At 32.4% G+C, this 14,180-nt stretch overlaps 3 protein-coding genes across 3 annotated transcripts; 2 read left to right on the forward strand and 1 right to left on the reverse strand.

Annotated features, from left to right (window-relative positions):
* Nucleotides 1-3,897: 3,897 nt before the first annotated feature.
* Nucleotides 3,898-5,454, forward strand: LOC142171672 (protein FAR-RED ELONGATED HYPOCOTYL 3-like). The gene is made up of 4 exons (XM_075235359.1): nucleotides 3,898-4,088; nucleotides 4,929-5,129; nucleotides 5,193-5,251; nucleotides 5,369-5,454. The coding sequence occupies exons 1-4, from the start codon at nucleotides 3,898-3,900 to the stop codon at nucleotides 5,452-5,454; spliced, it is 537 nt and encodes a 178-aa protein (XP_075091460.1).
* Nucleotides 5,455-5,490: 36 nt separating this feature from the next.
* On the forward strand, nucleotides 5,491-6,108 carry LOC142171673 (uncharacterized). Its single transcript, XM_075235360.1, has 2 exons — nucleotides 5,491-5,673; nucleotides 5,758-6,108. Exons 1-2 carry the CDS (start codon nucleotides 5,491-5,493, stop codon nucleotides 6,106-6,108), a joined length of 534 nt encoding a protein of 177 aa, XP_075091461.1.
* Nucleotides 6,109-8,900: 2,792 nt separating this feature from the next.
* On the reverse strand, nucleotides 8,901-10,521 carry LOC142171378 (uncharacterized). Its single transcript, XM_075233742.1, has 4 exons — nucleotides 10,290-10,521; nucleotides 9,962-10,198; nucleotides 9,630-9,881; nucleotides 8,901-9,534 (listed from the first exon to the last, which is right to left on the reverse strand). The coding sequence occupies exons 1-4, from the start codon at nucleotides 10,369-10,371 to the stop codon at nucleotides 9,344-9,346; spliced, it is 762 nt and encodes a 253-aa protein (XP_075089843.1). The 5' UTR covers nucleotides 10,372-10,521; the 3' UTR covers nucleotides 8,901-9,343.
* Between the last annotated feature and the right edge of the window lie 3,659 nt (nucleotides 10,522-14,180).

Below are 14,180 nucleotides of genomic sequence, written 5' to 3' on the forward strand. Positions count from 1 at the left end.
AGCTGCTATATTTTTATTCTTCCTTTTTCTTCTTTTCGTTGAACAACATATTATGGCATAGGTATAATTTTAAGTTATAAATTTGATTAGGAGTGGCAGGAATATATATTAGGCATTTGGTATTCAGAATTTGTTGACCCGACTAATTTGGATCCACACCGGATAAGTTCACTGAGGAGAGTAAATTGTTGCCCATCAAGACTATATACTGAGGAGAATATATATTCTCATTTTTCATGACTTGAACTCTAAATCTTTGGTTGTGGGGGATCTCAATAATTCTGCATACCCCTTGATGGTCAAATATTGACGTGTAACATCACATATTTTAAAATTTAGATATATCGACATATAAATGAAGTGCATTGTATTTTATCAAATTTGACTACATACATGAGAGATCTCATGTTTTCTATCATTATCTATGATATTGATAGCTTCATCTTTCTAGGCTAAATCTAGGCCAGAACATTTGTTTTCCTTCCTAGATTATAGTATATACAAACTATTCATTTTTTTGTGATAATATGCAATGAATGCATGAGTTATTCCTTTTTTTAAAAACAAAAGTACTTACAGATTTCGTATATTATAAATGATAAGTTCATACTTTGCTGATCGAACCCGTAACCCGCAAACCAGGACCGGCTCTAACAATAATAATTTCTTTCTATTATATTTCTTTCTTTCTCCAAGATTCCAACAAGCCAACAACTAGATATTTTGGAATCAAAGTCTTCAAACTTCTTGAATCAGTCAGTGGGTAATATCATTCTAACTTTCTCTAGTGTTATTTTCATTTGTTATTTATTATTTTATTAATTTTATTATGTACATATTGTTTAATTTTTTTTAAAATATAAATATGTCAACAAGAAAAAATGCATCTGGTTATTCAAAACCATCTTGGCACCAATAGCTAGATTCTAGGAGAATACATTTTAAATAAAAATATATATTATAACGTTCCTATAAATACTTAGGCCCATATTAAACTTTCGCCTTAGGCCTCACGTGTGTGGGCGATGTGCACAGATAGCCAGTAATAACACATGTATTTACTTTTAAGCCACTATTTTAAATGTATTTAGTCTTTAGCCACTGCTTTAATAAACTTTTACCCGCCCGGAAGAAAATACCCTTCTGCTATATAGAATTTCGCTGATACATACGCTCCTTATTCACGATCAGCAGCAGCTCAAACTTACGTGCAGAGAATTGTTGTGATCATCCAAAATTGCAGAAGCTTCTCTTCTGATTTTAAACTTTTTGTCTAAGTTCAGAATTCAACTTTCTCGTCCAAAATTCACCATAAAATTACAGTAAGTTCTAAAGTTTCAGATATCTCTATATGCTTTTGTGTGTTTATGTAGATTTTTATTTCGTTACTGAAGAATAAGATGCTAGGAATTTGATTTTTTTCTTTTTTGTATTGATAACGTTAAGGACATCGCGTCCTTAACTCTGTGATTGTTCTGTAAATATTGAGGACATAATGTTAAGGATTTGGTGTCCTTAACATGACTGTTATTCTAAAAAATATTAAGGATAAAGTGTCCTGTATTTTGCAACTTGTATTAATAAAGTTAAGGACACGATGTCCTTAACTTCATGACTGTTGTTCTAAATATTAAGGACATAGTGTCCTGTATTTGCAAATTGTATTAATAAAGTTAAGGACACAATGTCCTTAACTTTTTCACTGCACACATCAAAGTTAAGGACAGCTTGTCCTTAACTTTTACAATGCACACATCAAAGTTAAGGACAGCTTGTCCTTAACTTTTACAATGCACACATCGAAGTTAAGGACATCATGTCCTTAACTTTTACAATGCATACATCCAAGTTAAAGACACCATGTCCTTAACATTTGACTGCACACATCAAAGTTAAGGAGATAGTGTCTTGTTTTTACAACTTTTACTGATAAAGTTTAGGACATGATGTCCTTAACTTCATGACTACTGTGTAAAAATTAAGGATATAGTGTCCTGATTTTGCAACCTATACTAATAAAGTTTAGGACACCATGTCCTTAACATTTTCACTGCACACATCAAAGTTAAGGACAACTTGTCCTTAACTTTTTCACTGCACACATTAAAGTTAAGGACAACTTGTCCTTAACTTTTACAATGCATACATCAAAGTTAAGGACAACTTGTTCTTAACTTTTACAATGCACACATCGAAGTTAAGGACACCATGTCCTTAACATTTTGACTGCACACATCAAAGTTAAGGACATAGTGTCCTGTTTTTGCAACTTGTACTGATAAAGTTTAGGACATGATGTACTTAACTTCATGACTACTGTGTAAAAATTAAGGACATAGTGTCCTGTTTTTGCAACCTATACTAATAAAGTTTAGGACACCATGTCCTTAACATTTTTACTGCATACAGCAAAGTTAAGGACACAATGTCCTTAACTTTTTCGCTGCACACATCAAAGTTAAGGATTGCTTGTCCTTAACTTTTACAATGCACATATCCAAGTTAAGGACACCATGTCCTTAATATTTTGACTGCACACATCAAATTTAAGGACATAGTGTCCTGTTTTTGCAACTTGTACTGATAAAGTTTAGGACATGATGTCCTTAATTTCATGACTACTGTGTAAAAGTTAAGGACATAGTGTCCTATTTTTGCAACCTATACTAATAAAGTTTAGGACATGATGTCCTTAACTTTATGACTACTATGTAAATATTAAAGACATAGTGTCCTGTATTTGCAACTTGTATTGATAAAGTTTACGACATGATATCCTTAACTTCATGACTGTTGTTCTAAATATTAAGGACATAGTGTCCTGTGTTTTGCAACTTGTATTGATAAAGTTTAGGACATCTTGTCCTTAACTTCACGATTGTTGTATAAATATGTCCTGAATTTCTCATTTTCTTGACTTGCAGGATGGATACAATATGTATTATAGTTGCTTTTAATGGTAGATGGATTGCAGACTATAAGTATCTTGATCATCAAACAAATCTTGTTCTAGTACCTGAGGCAATTCGATTTGAAGATTTCATTAACCAGGTATTTGAAGTTATTGAATTGGACAGAGACAAGTTTGAAGCAATGATATGGTTTGATATCAATCTGGGAACAAGCAAGGGAATGCTTGTATCCAAAGATTTAGATCTTCACACATGTATAGAGTTACTAAAAAGTCATTCACTCTTCAAGGGCTGTCGTTTCATTGTTGATATTTCGGAAAGAGTTTTTGATTCTACAAGCACCTTTGAACATGTCAGTACAGAAACTCAACAAGACAATCAAGACAAATGCCAACAGATAATGGAAATAGATGTGGTTAAAGCTCAACCAATAACTGAAGAGGTGCTTCAAACATTTGATTCTATTCAAGTAGAAGGACAAAGCATTATAGAGATTGACAACGAACAAGTTTTGGGTATTCAAGTCTTAGAGAGTGCACCGGTAATAGAAGAAGTTGCTGAAAAAACCTTTACTAAACTAACTAGCCAAATCTCAAATTCGAAACAAAAAGAATCCCCAACTACGATATTAAGAGAAAATGCTTCGTTGGATAAAATAAAAGTGGGATCAATATTTGACAAAAAGAAGAGTATAATTAACTATTTTTCTAATATAGCAATTAAAGGACATTTTGAATTCAAGGTTGTTAGATCAAGCTCAACAAGATATTCGTTAAAATGCAATGATGATAGGTGTGGGTGGTGTGTGCGTACTTTCAGAATTAAAGATTCAACACTATTCAAGATAGTAAAGATTGAGAAAAATCATGACTGCTCAGTTAACACTATGAAAGCTGATCAAAGGCATGCAACTTCAAAGTTGATTAGTGGTTACATTATCGACAATCTTTGAGACCCAAGATTTGAAGTTACACCAGCCTTTGTCATGGCAGAAATGCAAAAAATGCATGGACTAAACATTGGTTATCACAAGGCGTGGCGTGCTATTCAACGTGCTTCAGCTTTAATAAGAGGAACTCCTGAAGAGAGTTATAAATTATTGTCTTCATACTTGTATATGATGAAAAGTAAAAATCCTGGAACATACACTAACATAAAGATAGACGACAACAACAGGTAAACAATCAAAAAGAGTTTATTAGTCTGTTTTATAAACCTTAGGACATGGTGTCCTTAACTTGGATGTGTGCAATGAAAAATTTAAGGATATTGTGTCCTTAACGTTGATGTGTGCAGTAAAAATGTTAAGGACATGGTGTCCTTAACTTTGATGTGTGCAGTGAAAATATTAAGGACATGGTGTCCTTAACTTGGATGTGTGCAGTGAAAAAGTTAAGGACATAATGTCCTTAACTTGGATGTGTGTAGTGAAAAACTTAAGGACATGGTGTCCTTAACTTTGATGTGTGCATTGTAAAAGTTAAGGACACAATGTCTTTAACTTTGCTGTGTGCAGTGAAGATATTAAGGACATGGTGTCCTTAACTTAGATGTGTGCAGTGAAAAAGTTAATGAGATGGTGTCCTTAACTTTGATGTGTGCAGTGAAAAAGTTAAGGACATGGTGTCCTTAACTTTGCTGTGTGCAGTGAAAAACTTAAGGACATAGTGTCCTTAACTTTGATGTGTGCAGTGAAAATATTAAGGACGTGGTGTCCTTAACTTTGATGTGTGCAATGAAAATGTTATGGACATGGTGTCCTTAACTTTAATGTGTGCATTGTAAAAGTTAAGGACATGGTGTCCTTAACTATGATGTGTGCATTCTAAAAGTTAAGGACAAGTTCTCCTTAACTTTGATGTGTGCATTCTAAAAGTTAAGGACAAGTTCTCCTTAATTTTGATATGTGCACTGAAAATGTTAAGGATATTGTGTCCTTAACTTTGATATGTGCAGTGAAAATATTAAGGATTTGGTGTCCTGTATTTTTAACCTTATGTTAAACTATATTTTCAGGTTTCTTTATATGTTTTATACATATGCATCATCAATAGCTGGTTGGAATCATTGTAGACCAGTGATTGCTGTTGATGCAACTTTTTTGAAGTCAAAATATCGTGGTGTTTTAATGATTTCAGTTTCAAAGGATGCAAATAACCAAATATTCTCACTAGCCTTTGGAATTGTAGAATCTGAAAATAACAATTCCTATGAGTGGTACTTTAGTGAGCTTCACAATGCAATTGGGAGCCGTGACAATTTAATTTTTTTATCATGCAGGCATCAATCTATTACACATGGCATTGCAAAGGTATATCCTGAAAGCCACCATGGGATTTGTATCTATCATTTAGAGCAGAACCTAAAGCGAAGGAAAGTGAAAAGTGAGGTCATAAAACTTTTTTAAAGTGCTGCAAGAGTATATAGGCGCAAAGAATTTGATTTATACATGTCAGATATAGCAAAAGTTGATAAGAAGACTTTTGACTACTTGATGGAAGAACCACCGGAAAGGTGGGCACGTTCTTGTAGTCCACGATGAAGATATGACATGCTCACAACAAACACAGTTGAGTCAATGAATTCTGTGCTATTAGAAGCAAGGGAGTTGCCTATATTAAGAATGATGGATTTCATCCAAGTGAAGCTACAACGTTGGTTTTATGAAAGAAGAAATGAAGCAGAAGGAACTTTTTATGACGTTTCTTGTTGGGTAGAAGAGGAATTGAAGAAAAAGATAGATTTAGCTTTTACTTTAAATGTAAGTATTATGTTCTTACTTTAGCTTATTATTTTAATGATAATTTAACATAATGTACTAACTTATAGTTTTTCAACTTTGAAGGTCTTCCCTGTTGATTCATGGCGTTCTAGAGTTGAGGAAGAAGGAATTACTTTCTTGGTGGACTTAAACAAAAGAACATGTGATTGTTTTCAGTTTCAATTTGATGAATTGCCATGTATACATGCAATTGCAGCTATCGAGAAGAGAAACATCAAGAAGTCTAATTTCTGCTCGGACTGGTACTTAAAGGAATCTTGGCTGAAAACATATGAAAGACAAATACATCCTGTAGGAAATACGGATTCTTGGATTGTACCAGAGAGTGTTAAGTCACAAATTATTAAACCTCCAGATTTCAAAGTCCCACCAGGTAGAAGGCAGAATAAAAGGCATATTAATCATCAAAAATAACATTCAAATATGGTCGTTGCAGAAGAATTAGTCATAATAGAACATCATGTATATATTCTCCGGCAGTCCATCCATTTTCAAGGAAGCATAGAGAATAATAGATATATCCACTTATGTTTATCTACTCTTTTAAGTTTTTGCTATAAATTGGATTCATTTAGATTGTTTTTATTTGAGCAAGTAAACATTAGCAGATGGTTATATAAAAGATGTCCTGAATTTTCAGAGTTTCTTTGCACTTACTTGCTCTTTGTTTCTTTTTCTTTTCTTTTTCTGGGAGTTTAATTTACCTTTGTCGGACCAATTATTGTTTATGGGATTTTATTCTTGTCATAAGTAAAAAAGAAAGTCCTTTTCTTTATATAATTTGACGCCTGCAACTTGCTACATCTTTATTTTTAAAATGAGATTGGTACAAGTAAAACTTAAGGATATAATCTTTTACAAGTCCTGAAAATTTCAAGTATGAATCTAATATTAAGGACATAAATTTCTAAAATGTTCTTAACTTCTGTATTATTATCTAGATTTCCAGAAGTTCAGGACATTTCAGAAAAATATGTCCTGAATATTATTTTCATCCTTCAACAAATCAGGACATTTATGAACATAATGTCCTGAAGTTCTACAACAATCAATGTATCTTTTGCTATATCTCTGCAGATTTAATAAAAAACTGGCAATTTAAAATGGACAAATCAGTAGTTATAAAATTGACATCTGCAGCTTGCTAAACACAACTTGCTACATCTTATTTTTAAAATGAGATTGGTACAAGTAGACTTCAGGACATAATTTTTTGAAACGTCCTGAACATTTGAAGTATGAATCTAATATATAGGACATAAATTTCTAAAATGTCCTTAACTTCTGGAAATCTCAGTTTATTGTCTATATTCCAAAAGTTTAGCACATTTAAAAAAATATGTCTTGAATATTATTTTCATCCTTCAACAAATAAGGATGTAGTTAACAGATTCTGAAGTTCTACAATAATCAATGTGTGTTGCTTTGAATTTCTAAAAACTTCAAGACAATTTAATCAAAGATTGGCCCTTTAAAACAGTGAAAAATGGACAAATCAATAGTTAACAGAAAGAAAGAAATTAATAACACGATGCCTTCATATTACTGCTAAAACTGTAATTTAGCATAGCTGTGACCAAAAAATTATGCTATGCAAACAAAATAAAGTGCCTTGTGACAATTTACAGGATATTTCAGAATTCATATGGATTCTTTACAATAATTTTATACCAATTTCACTACAGCTGACTTTCTTTACAACTACACTACAGCTCTTTTGGGCAGGAAGTTTCATTTTTACTATCATAGTCATCGCCGGCATTTTCTGGTGGTGTATCATAACCAGAATTTCTTTTCCACTCTCCATGTGCCCAAAGATTTGCTTCAAGTTCTTTTCTGAAGTTTGATATGTCCTCAGGTTGAAATTTCTCCACATCCTTTCCCCAACAACTCCACATACTTGATTAGGAATGCACCACAATCAGTCCTAAGAAAAATATGGAGTCAATTAAACAATATCTTTAATAAAATAAATCTAAAGTACATATAAATTCTATAGCAAATGACAACACGTACGATCCAGTTTGGTGTGGTGATCTTTGCCACTGAATATCAAATTTGTTGAATGCATTTCCAAAGGACTTGTGATTTTTCTCAAACTGTGAGAACTTTAGCAAGTGGGGGATCATGCGTGCATACATTTCAATGTGTTTCATTCCTTGCTCATATGGCTCACTATATATGGAATCGTACACATCAATCTTTCTCTCATTCAAGTCCAATACCCCCAAAAGAAAATGTGTCACAATATCATTATCTTCTGAAGGAAGCCGACATGGAAAAAAGATTTTGTCAACCTCTGTCCAAGCAATTCCACATCTATGATTGTCACCCCACACATATGGTGTGAGAACCAACTGATTATCATCACACCAAAACAAATCTAAAGCATCTTCATTGAAATCCTTATACACAATTAGCATATAGTTATCAAAAAGTATATATGTAGTTGTGCAACGAAAAGGATGGGCGCAAGGGTGGTAGCATTCCTTCTTTCTCAAATAATACAGGGCAATATCAATATGCTTCATAAAAAGGCAAAAAAAGAAAAAAAAATTCATCAGTCATAAATAAATAATAAACAATAAATTAAGAAGAAAGAAAACAAATGCCTTGTGAATTATCAAACCTTATCATCAAGTACAAAGCTACTATCTGCAAGCTCAAGGAAGAACATTTTTCTACTGATTTTTTTATGGTACAATTTATATGGATTCTTTCTCATACCATTATCCTCAGCATATATATCAGTTTGTCCCCTGAAAATTTTGAAAATATCAAAGTTAGAAAGTTTATAAGTTAGTTCTCAATTCCTAATTAAGGACTCTTGGTCCTGAAGTTAGAGTTGCAAATTCAAAAGTTAAGGACAGGATGTCCTTAACTTACATTTACAAGTTCAAAAGTTAAGGACACTTGGTCCTGAACTTAGACTTACTAGCTCATAAATTAAAGGACAATTAGTCATGAACTTAGAGTAACAAGCGCATAAGTTAAGGACAATTGGTCCTGAACTTAGAGTGGAAGTTCAAAAATTAAGGACACTTAGTCCTGAAGTTAGAGTTGCAAATTCAAAAGTTAAGGACATGTAGTCCTTAACTTACAGTTACAAGTTCAAAAATTAAGGACAAATGTAAGCAATTAAGAAATAATGAATACATTTAGGGACTTACACTTTTTTGCGACCTTTCCATTTCTCCTTGCCCAACCACCCAATGAATTTCTTCAATAAGTTTTTATCATCTTTGGCATAATGAAAAATACATGTACGAGTATATTTTGATTTTATCCAGCATGTGTACTTAGGAGTATTTTCATTGTGTGCCATCGATGTTCCTCTTTTTATTTTCTGTTCAAAAGGAGATTTCAATTGCCAACTAAGCTTCTTATTCCTTTTCCCTCGACCAAGCTCTTCTTCAACATTTCCTTCAACCTCCATAGACAAACCCTCATCAATGCTCATTTGTGTAGTCGAAGGAGTAGGAGTAAGAATAGCAAATGATGGACCATCAAAATCAATACTATCTCTCTTCCTTTTCCTAGTATATTGGTTAACGACTTCATTTTTGTTTTGCTCTGCAAGCAACACTACATATACATTAGTTTGCTGCAAGTCGTCAATTCTATGAATTGTCAAATGAAGAGACAAAAACTAAGGACATAATTTTTGAAATGTCCTGACAATTTGAATTATGAATACAATATTAAGGACACAATCAATACTTGTGTTGGCCACGCTGCCTTCTTGTATTTCTTTAACAGACAATAGTGTTGACATATTGCTTGCATTTTTTTTATCTTGCAACTGTTCTCCATGTTCTTCGATTGCAAGTTCACAAGATTCTGCAAAATATTTACAGGAGCTAACACAATTAGTACTTGTTACTAATCTTTTATTAAAACAAACATGTATAAGATGAAAAAAAACTCCGTCTAACCTTTTGCAACTGTCAAGATCATGCCAGTTAAATCATTATCTTGACTAGCATTTTTTTGACTTCCAATATTGTCTGTAAGAGAGAGAGGTGTAGAGATATCATACGTTCCTTCTATACATTTGCAAACAATATCACTTATGCTTGTTCCTTGGGTATTTTCTATGTCTTGAGATTGTCCTCCACTTCTCTCTTTTGAAATTTCATCATCATGATAGTCCACTCCATCTTCTTTCCTTGCAGTTTCAAAAGATTCTGTAACATTTACAATTAATACTTGTTACTAATAGTTTACTAAAACTAACATTCAACATGTCATGAAAATTCCATCTAACCTTGATTGGCATCATTTTGATTTCCAAATTTCTCTTTAAGTGAGAGAGGTGTAGATAGATCATATATTTTTTCAACACATTTGCATACAATCTCACTTATACTTGTTCCCAATGGATTTTCTAAATCCTGAGATTGCACTCCAGATTTACAAATTATGTCTGTTACACTTGTCTCTTTTGGATTGTCCTGGTCTTGACATTCCATTTCATCTTGAACTTGCACTCCATCAAAAGATTCTACACACATTTGTAATCACAAAAAAGTTTATATGTATTATGCTATTGAATATAAATTTCAATGATAACAAATTCAAAAACTGTATCTAACCTTTCCCAATTTCGATGTCAATATCAGTTTCATCTTCTAGATGTGCATCTCTATAATCGCGCATCTCTATAATCGCTTTCATAATGATCTTCTACATGCACATCTATATCATCACATTGATAATCAACTGCATCTTTGCTAATTGGAACACTAGGTTCTCTCTCTATGGTCCTTTCATGAGGTTTGTCAAGAAGCTTCAATAAAGTATCAATCTTTGATCCTAGGTTTTTCTTTAAAAACTGTGAGATAGTATTTAAAATAAGAATCAGAAAGTTAGCTGCTTATAAGTTAAGGACATGTAGTCCTGAACTTAGAGCTACAAGTTAAAAAGTTAAGGACAGGTAGTCCTGAACTTAGAGTTACAAGTTAAAAAGTTAAGGACATGTAGTCCTGAACTTAGAGCTACAAGTTAAAAAGTTAAGGACAGGTAGTCCTGAACTTAGAGTTACAAGTTAAAAAGTTAAGGACATGTAGTCCTGAACTTAGAGCTACAAGTTAAAAAGTTAAGGACAGGTAGTCCTGAACTTAGAGTTACAAGTTAAAAAGTTAAGGACATGTAGTCCTGAACTTAGAGTTACAAGTTCAAAAGTTAAGAATATGAAGTCCTAAACTGAGAGTTACAAGCTCAAAAATTAAGGACATAGTGTCCTTAACTTAGAGTTACAAACACAGAAATTAAGGATATTACCTTGATGTCATTTTGAATCCTTTTTTCTGATAAAGCTATTTTTTTTATGTATTCTAGTACATTCTACCTCCATATCCTTTTTGAACTTCTCCGATAATCTCTGAATCAAAAACCATAAAAACAAAAAAGTCTCTTAAGCAAAAATAAGCAAATAAAAAACTAATGGTATTCAAAGACAGAAAACCTACGTTAACAATTTCCTTAAGCAAGACTTCATCAAATTGTGTTGAAGGCATTGAACTTTGATCTTGAGACAATGGCACATGCACACTAGTGGGCTTCGCATCTACTTCAGAAGAAAGAAATGGTACCATCTCGAGCAACTGATACAACTATTATATAAGGAAAAAAACGTAAGTATTCAGAACTAAAACACATAAACAAAAAAATAGCTAGTAATCTTGTTAGCTTACTTTTTTATTATGGAAGTACTTTTTACATAGGGTGTCATAATGTGGAGATTTCCTATCTGAATAACATAGCATCCGGGGGAACCCACATTCTCTGACGTTCACAAATTATTTTTCTTGAAAAATTGGGAATACTTTCATAATCCAAACACAGAAGGCGAAAGGGAAGCCAAGTATAGTATAACTGTCCTTCTCTTTATCTTTATCTTTCTCTTTCTCTTTCTCATTCTCTGAAGTATTTTGTTTGGGCTTCAAGCAGCTCTTCAATGATTTTAGTAACTTTTCATAACAAAGAGAGCCCCAATTGAAAGAAGAGCAGAGGTTATCGTCATCTACGATTTTCATTACCCGCTCAGACACATTTCGATTCTTGCGCTTCCCCATCAACACAGATTCAACAAAATAAATTGTTGCCAACTTCACTGCATCGTCATGGCTGCCTATAAATGATGCAGTTGTACCATATGGGTGACTAGTAATAAAATGCCACAAATCGCCTAACTCGATTCTATCCTTTCCAAGGAAGTAGACTTTCGAAAGCCTATTCTCTCTTTCACCCAAAACTTTGAAGTCCACTGAAGAAGAACATTTCAACCCAGTAATTATCTGGAACGCTTCACGTGTAAACTTCACTTCATGATCAAAAACCTTGAATGTCATTGAATGCGAGTCATTGCTTATAATTTCTGAAAGCAACACACAATGAATAAGTCTACCACATAACTTCACACCTTGTAATCGGAAAAAGTTTCCGAAAACACCATCCCTCAACTTCTTCCATTGCGTGTTCGACAAGAAATTTTTTATTGTTTCCTTATACTGAAAATCTCTTTTCCAATAGCTCATCAAATTACGCCAATCATCAAACTCGAAAATACGATCTCCTTCCATTAGCACACTACAAAGAAGGAAATAGAACGTAAACATTAGGACTATTTTTCTGAAATGTCCTTAATATTTAAACTAAAAAACTAAAATCCATGACCTAAGTAGATGCATCTTTAATAGAAGAACAGTAAACTAAACTTAGCTTACAAATTCTTAGGACTATTTTTCTGAAATGTCCTTAATATTTAAACTAAAAAACTAAAATCCAGGACCTAAGTAGATGCATCTTTAATAGAAGAACAATAAACTAAAATTAGCTTACAAATTCTTAGGACTATTTTTCTGAAATGTCCTTAATATTTAAACTAAAAATCTAAAATCCAAGACCTAATTAGATGCATCTTTAATAGAAGCACAATTAACTAAAATTAGCTTACAAATTCTTAGGACTATTTTTCTAAAATGTCCTTAATATTTAAACTAAAAAACTAAAATTCAGGACCTAATTAGATGCATCTTTAATAGAAGCACAATTAACTAAAATTAGCTTACAAATTCGTAGGACTATTTTTCTGAAATGTCCTTAATATTTAAACTAAAAAACTAAAATCCAGGACCTAAGTAGATGCATCTTTAATAGAAGAACAATAAACTAAAATTAGCTTACAAATTCTTAGGACTATTTTTCTGAAATGTCCTTAATATTTAAACTAAAAATCTAAAATCCAAGACCTAATTAGATGCATCTTTAATAGAAGCGCAATTAACTAAAATTAGCTTACAAATTCGTAGGACTATTTTTCTGAAATGTTCTTAATATTTAAACTAAAAAACTAAAATCCAGGACCTAATTAGATGCATCTTTAATAGAAGCACAATTAATTAAAATTCCTAAACACAGCTAGCTTACAAATTCTTAGGACTATTTTTCTGAAATGTCCTTACATAATCAATATATTGATTGAACCACAAATACATTTCAATACCAAAAGGTTCTCAATAACTTTCTCACAAAAATCTGCACCTTATTCCTCAACGAATCAAATTATAATCATTATTTTGGACATCTCACACATACTTGATGACAAATACAGCATTGATCACGATTAGAGATATACAAAAAGAAAAATGCACAAAAGCAGAATCGAAAACATACCAGTACGTTGGTTCGCTGCAGAGAAGATGACAAATGAGAAAAGATTAAGTTGGACAAAGTATACGCAGAAAATTTTTGTGGGCTGGGCAGGAGCGATATTGAGGGAACGAAATTTTGGCTCTGAACTTCAATCGAGAGAAGAGAGTTGCATGCAGAAACGATATTGAGGGAGCGAAATTTTGCCTATAAATTTTTGGCTCTGAACTTAAATTAGAGAAGCGTATAAAGGAAGGGTTTGGGAATAAAAAAAATAGAAGAAAGGGTAAAAATGTCTTTTCATATTAATTTTAATAGAGTATCGACTATTTTTGCTCAACATTAGAATTGGTGGATAAAAAATAAATACCACCTTATTTAGTGGCTACCACACGCCATAATTACCACGTGCGCTTGAGCCGCCCCCGCCGCAAACTATAATGTTAGTGTTAAGCTGTTAAGTGTTCAGCGTCAATTTATCTTGAGTTGCAGGTTTAACTCTTGACTCGGCCTTGACTCAAATAATTTTACACTATAAGTGAAAATCATATACCATCTGGCTACCTGTAAGTGATTTTTGAATAACCTACACGACAAAATAGATAGTTATTTATAGCTAATTCCTTAAAAGAGATTTTTACACGGATAATCTTTTATTTAATAATATTCTCACTAATGATATTACTTTTTGTATATTAAATAACATTTTTTTATAAACAATTAATATAACATGTTTTAAATTTATATTTCTTTAAATTCACAATTAAATACACATTATACCATGCATATAAGTAAACACAATCATTTAGATATGCAATAATGGATAATGCATA

The sequence above is a fragment of the Nicotiana tabacum genome, chromosome 17, assembly GCF_000715075.1.
Source record: "Nicotiana tabacum cultivar K326 chromosome 17, ASM71507v2, whole genome shotgun sequence".
Classification (NCBI taxonomy): Eukaryota; Viridiplantae; Streptophyta; class Magnoliopsida; order Solanales; family Solanaceae; genus Nicotiana; species Nicotiana tabacum.

What these genes read in the sequence shown, in the direction of transcription:
- LOC142171672 (XM_075235359.1), top strand. Translation starts at nt 3,898, where the DNA reads ATGGCAGAAATGCAAAAAATGCATGGACTAAACATTGGTTATCACAAG. An exon ending in AAGATAGACGACAACAACAG is followed by an intron (nt 4,089 to 4,928) that starts GTAAACAATCAA and finishes CTATATTTTCAG; the next exon opens with GTTTCTTTATATGTTTTATA. An exon ending in AATAACAATTCCTATGAGTG is followed by an intron (nt 5,130 to 5,192) that starts GTACTTTAGTGA and finishes TTTATCATGCAG; the next exon opens with GCATCAATCTATTACACATG.
- LOC142171673 (XM_075235360.1), top strand. Translation starts at nt 5,491, where the DNA reads ATGAATTCTGTGCTATTAGAAGCAAGGGAGTTGCCTATATTAAGAATG. An exon ending in ATTTAGCTTTTACTTTAAAT is followed by an intron (nt 5,674 to 5,757) that starts GTAAGTATTATG and finishes TCAACTTTGAAG; the next exon opens with GTCTTCCCTGTTGATTCATG.
- LOC142171378 (XM_075233742.1), bottom strand. Translation starts at nt 10,371, where the DNA reads ATGAAAGCGATTATAGAGATGCGCGATTATAGAGATGCACATCTAGAA. An exon ending in TGACATCGAAATTGGGAAAG is followed by an intron (nt 10,199 to 10,289) that starts GTTAGATACAGT and finishes AAATGTGTGTAG; the next exon opens with AATCTTTTGATGGAGTGCAA. An exon ending in GATCTTGACAGTTGCAAAAG is followed by an intron (nt 9,535 to 9,629) that starts GTTAGACGGAGT and finishes AATATTTTGCAG; the next exon opens with AATCTTGTGAACTTGCAATC.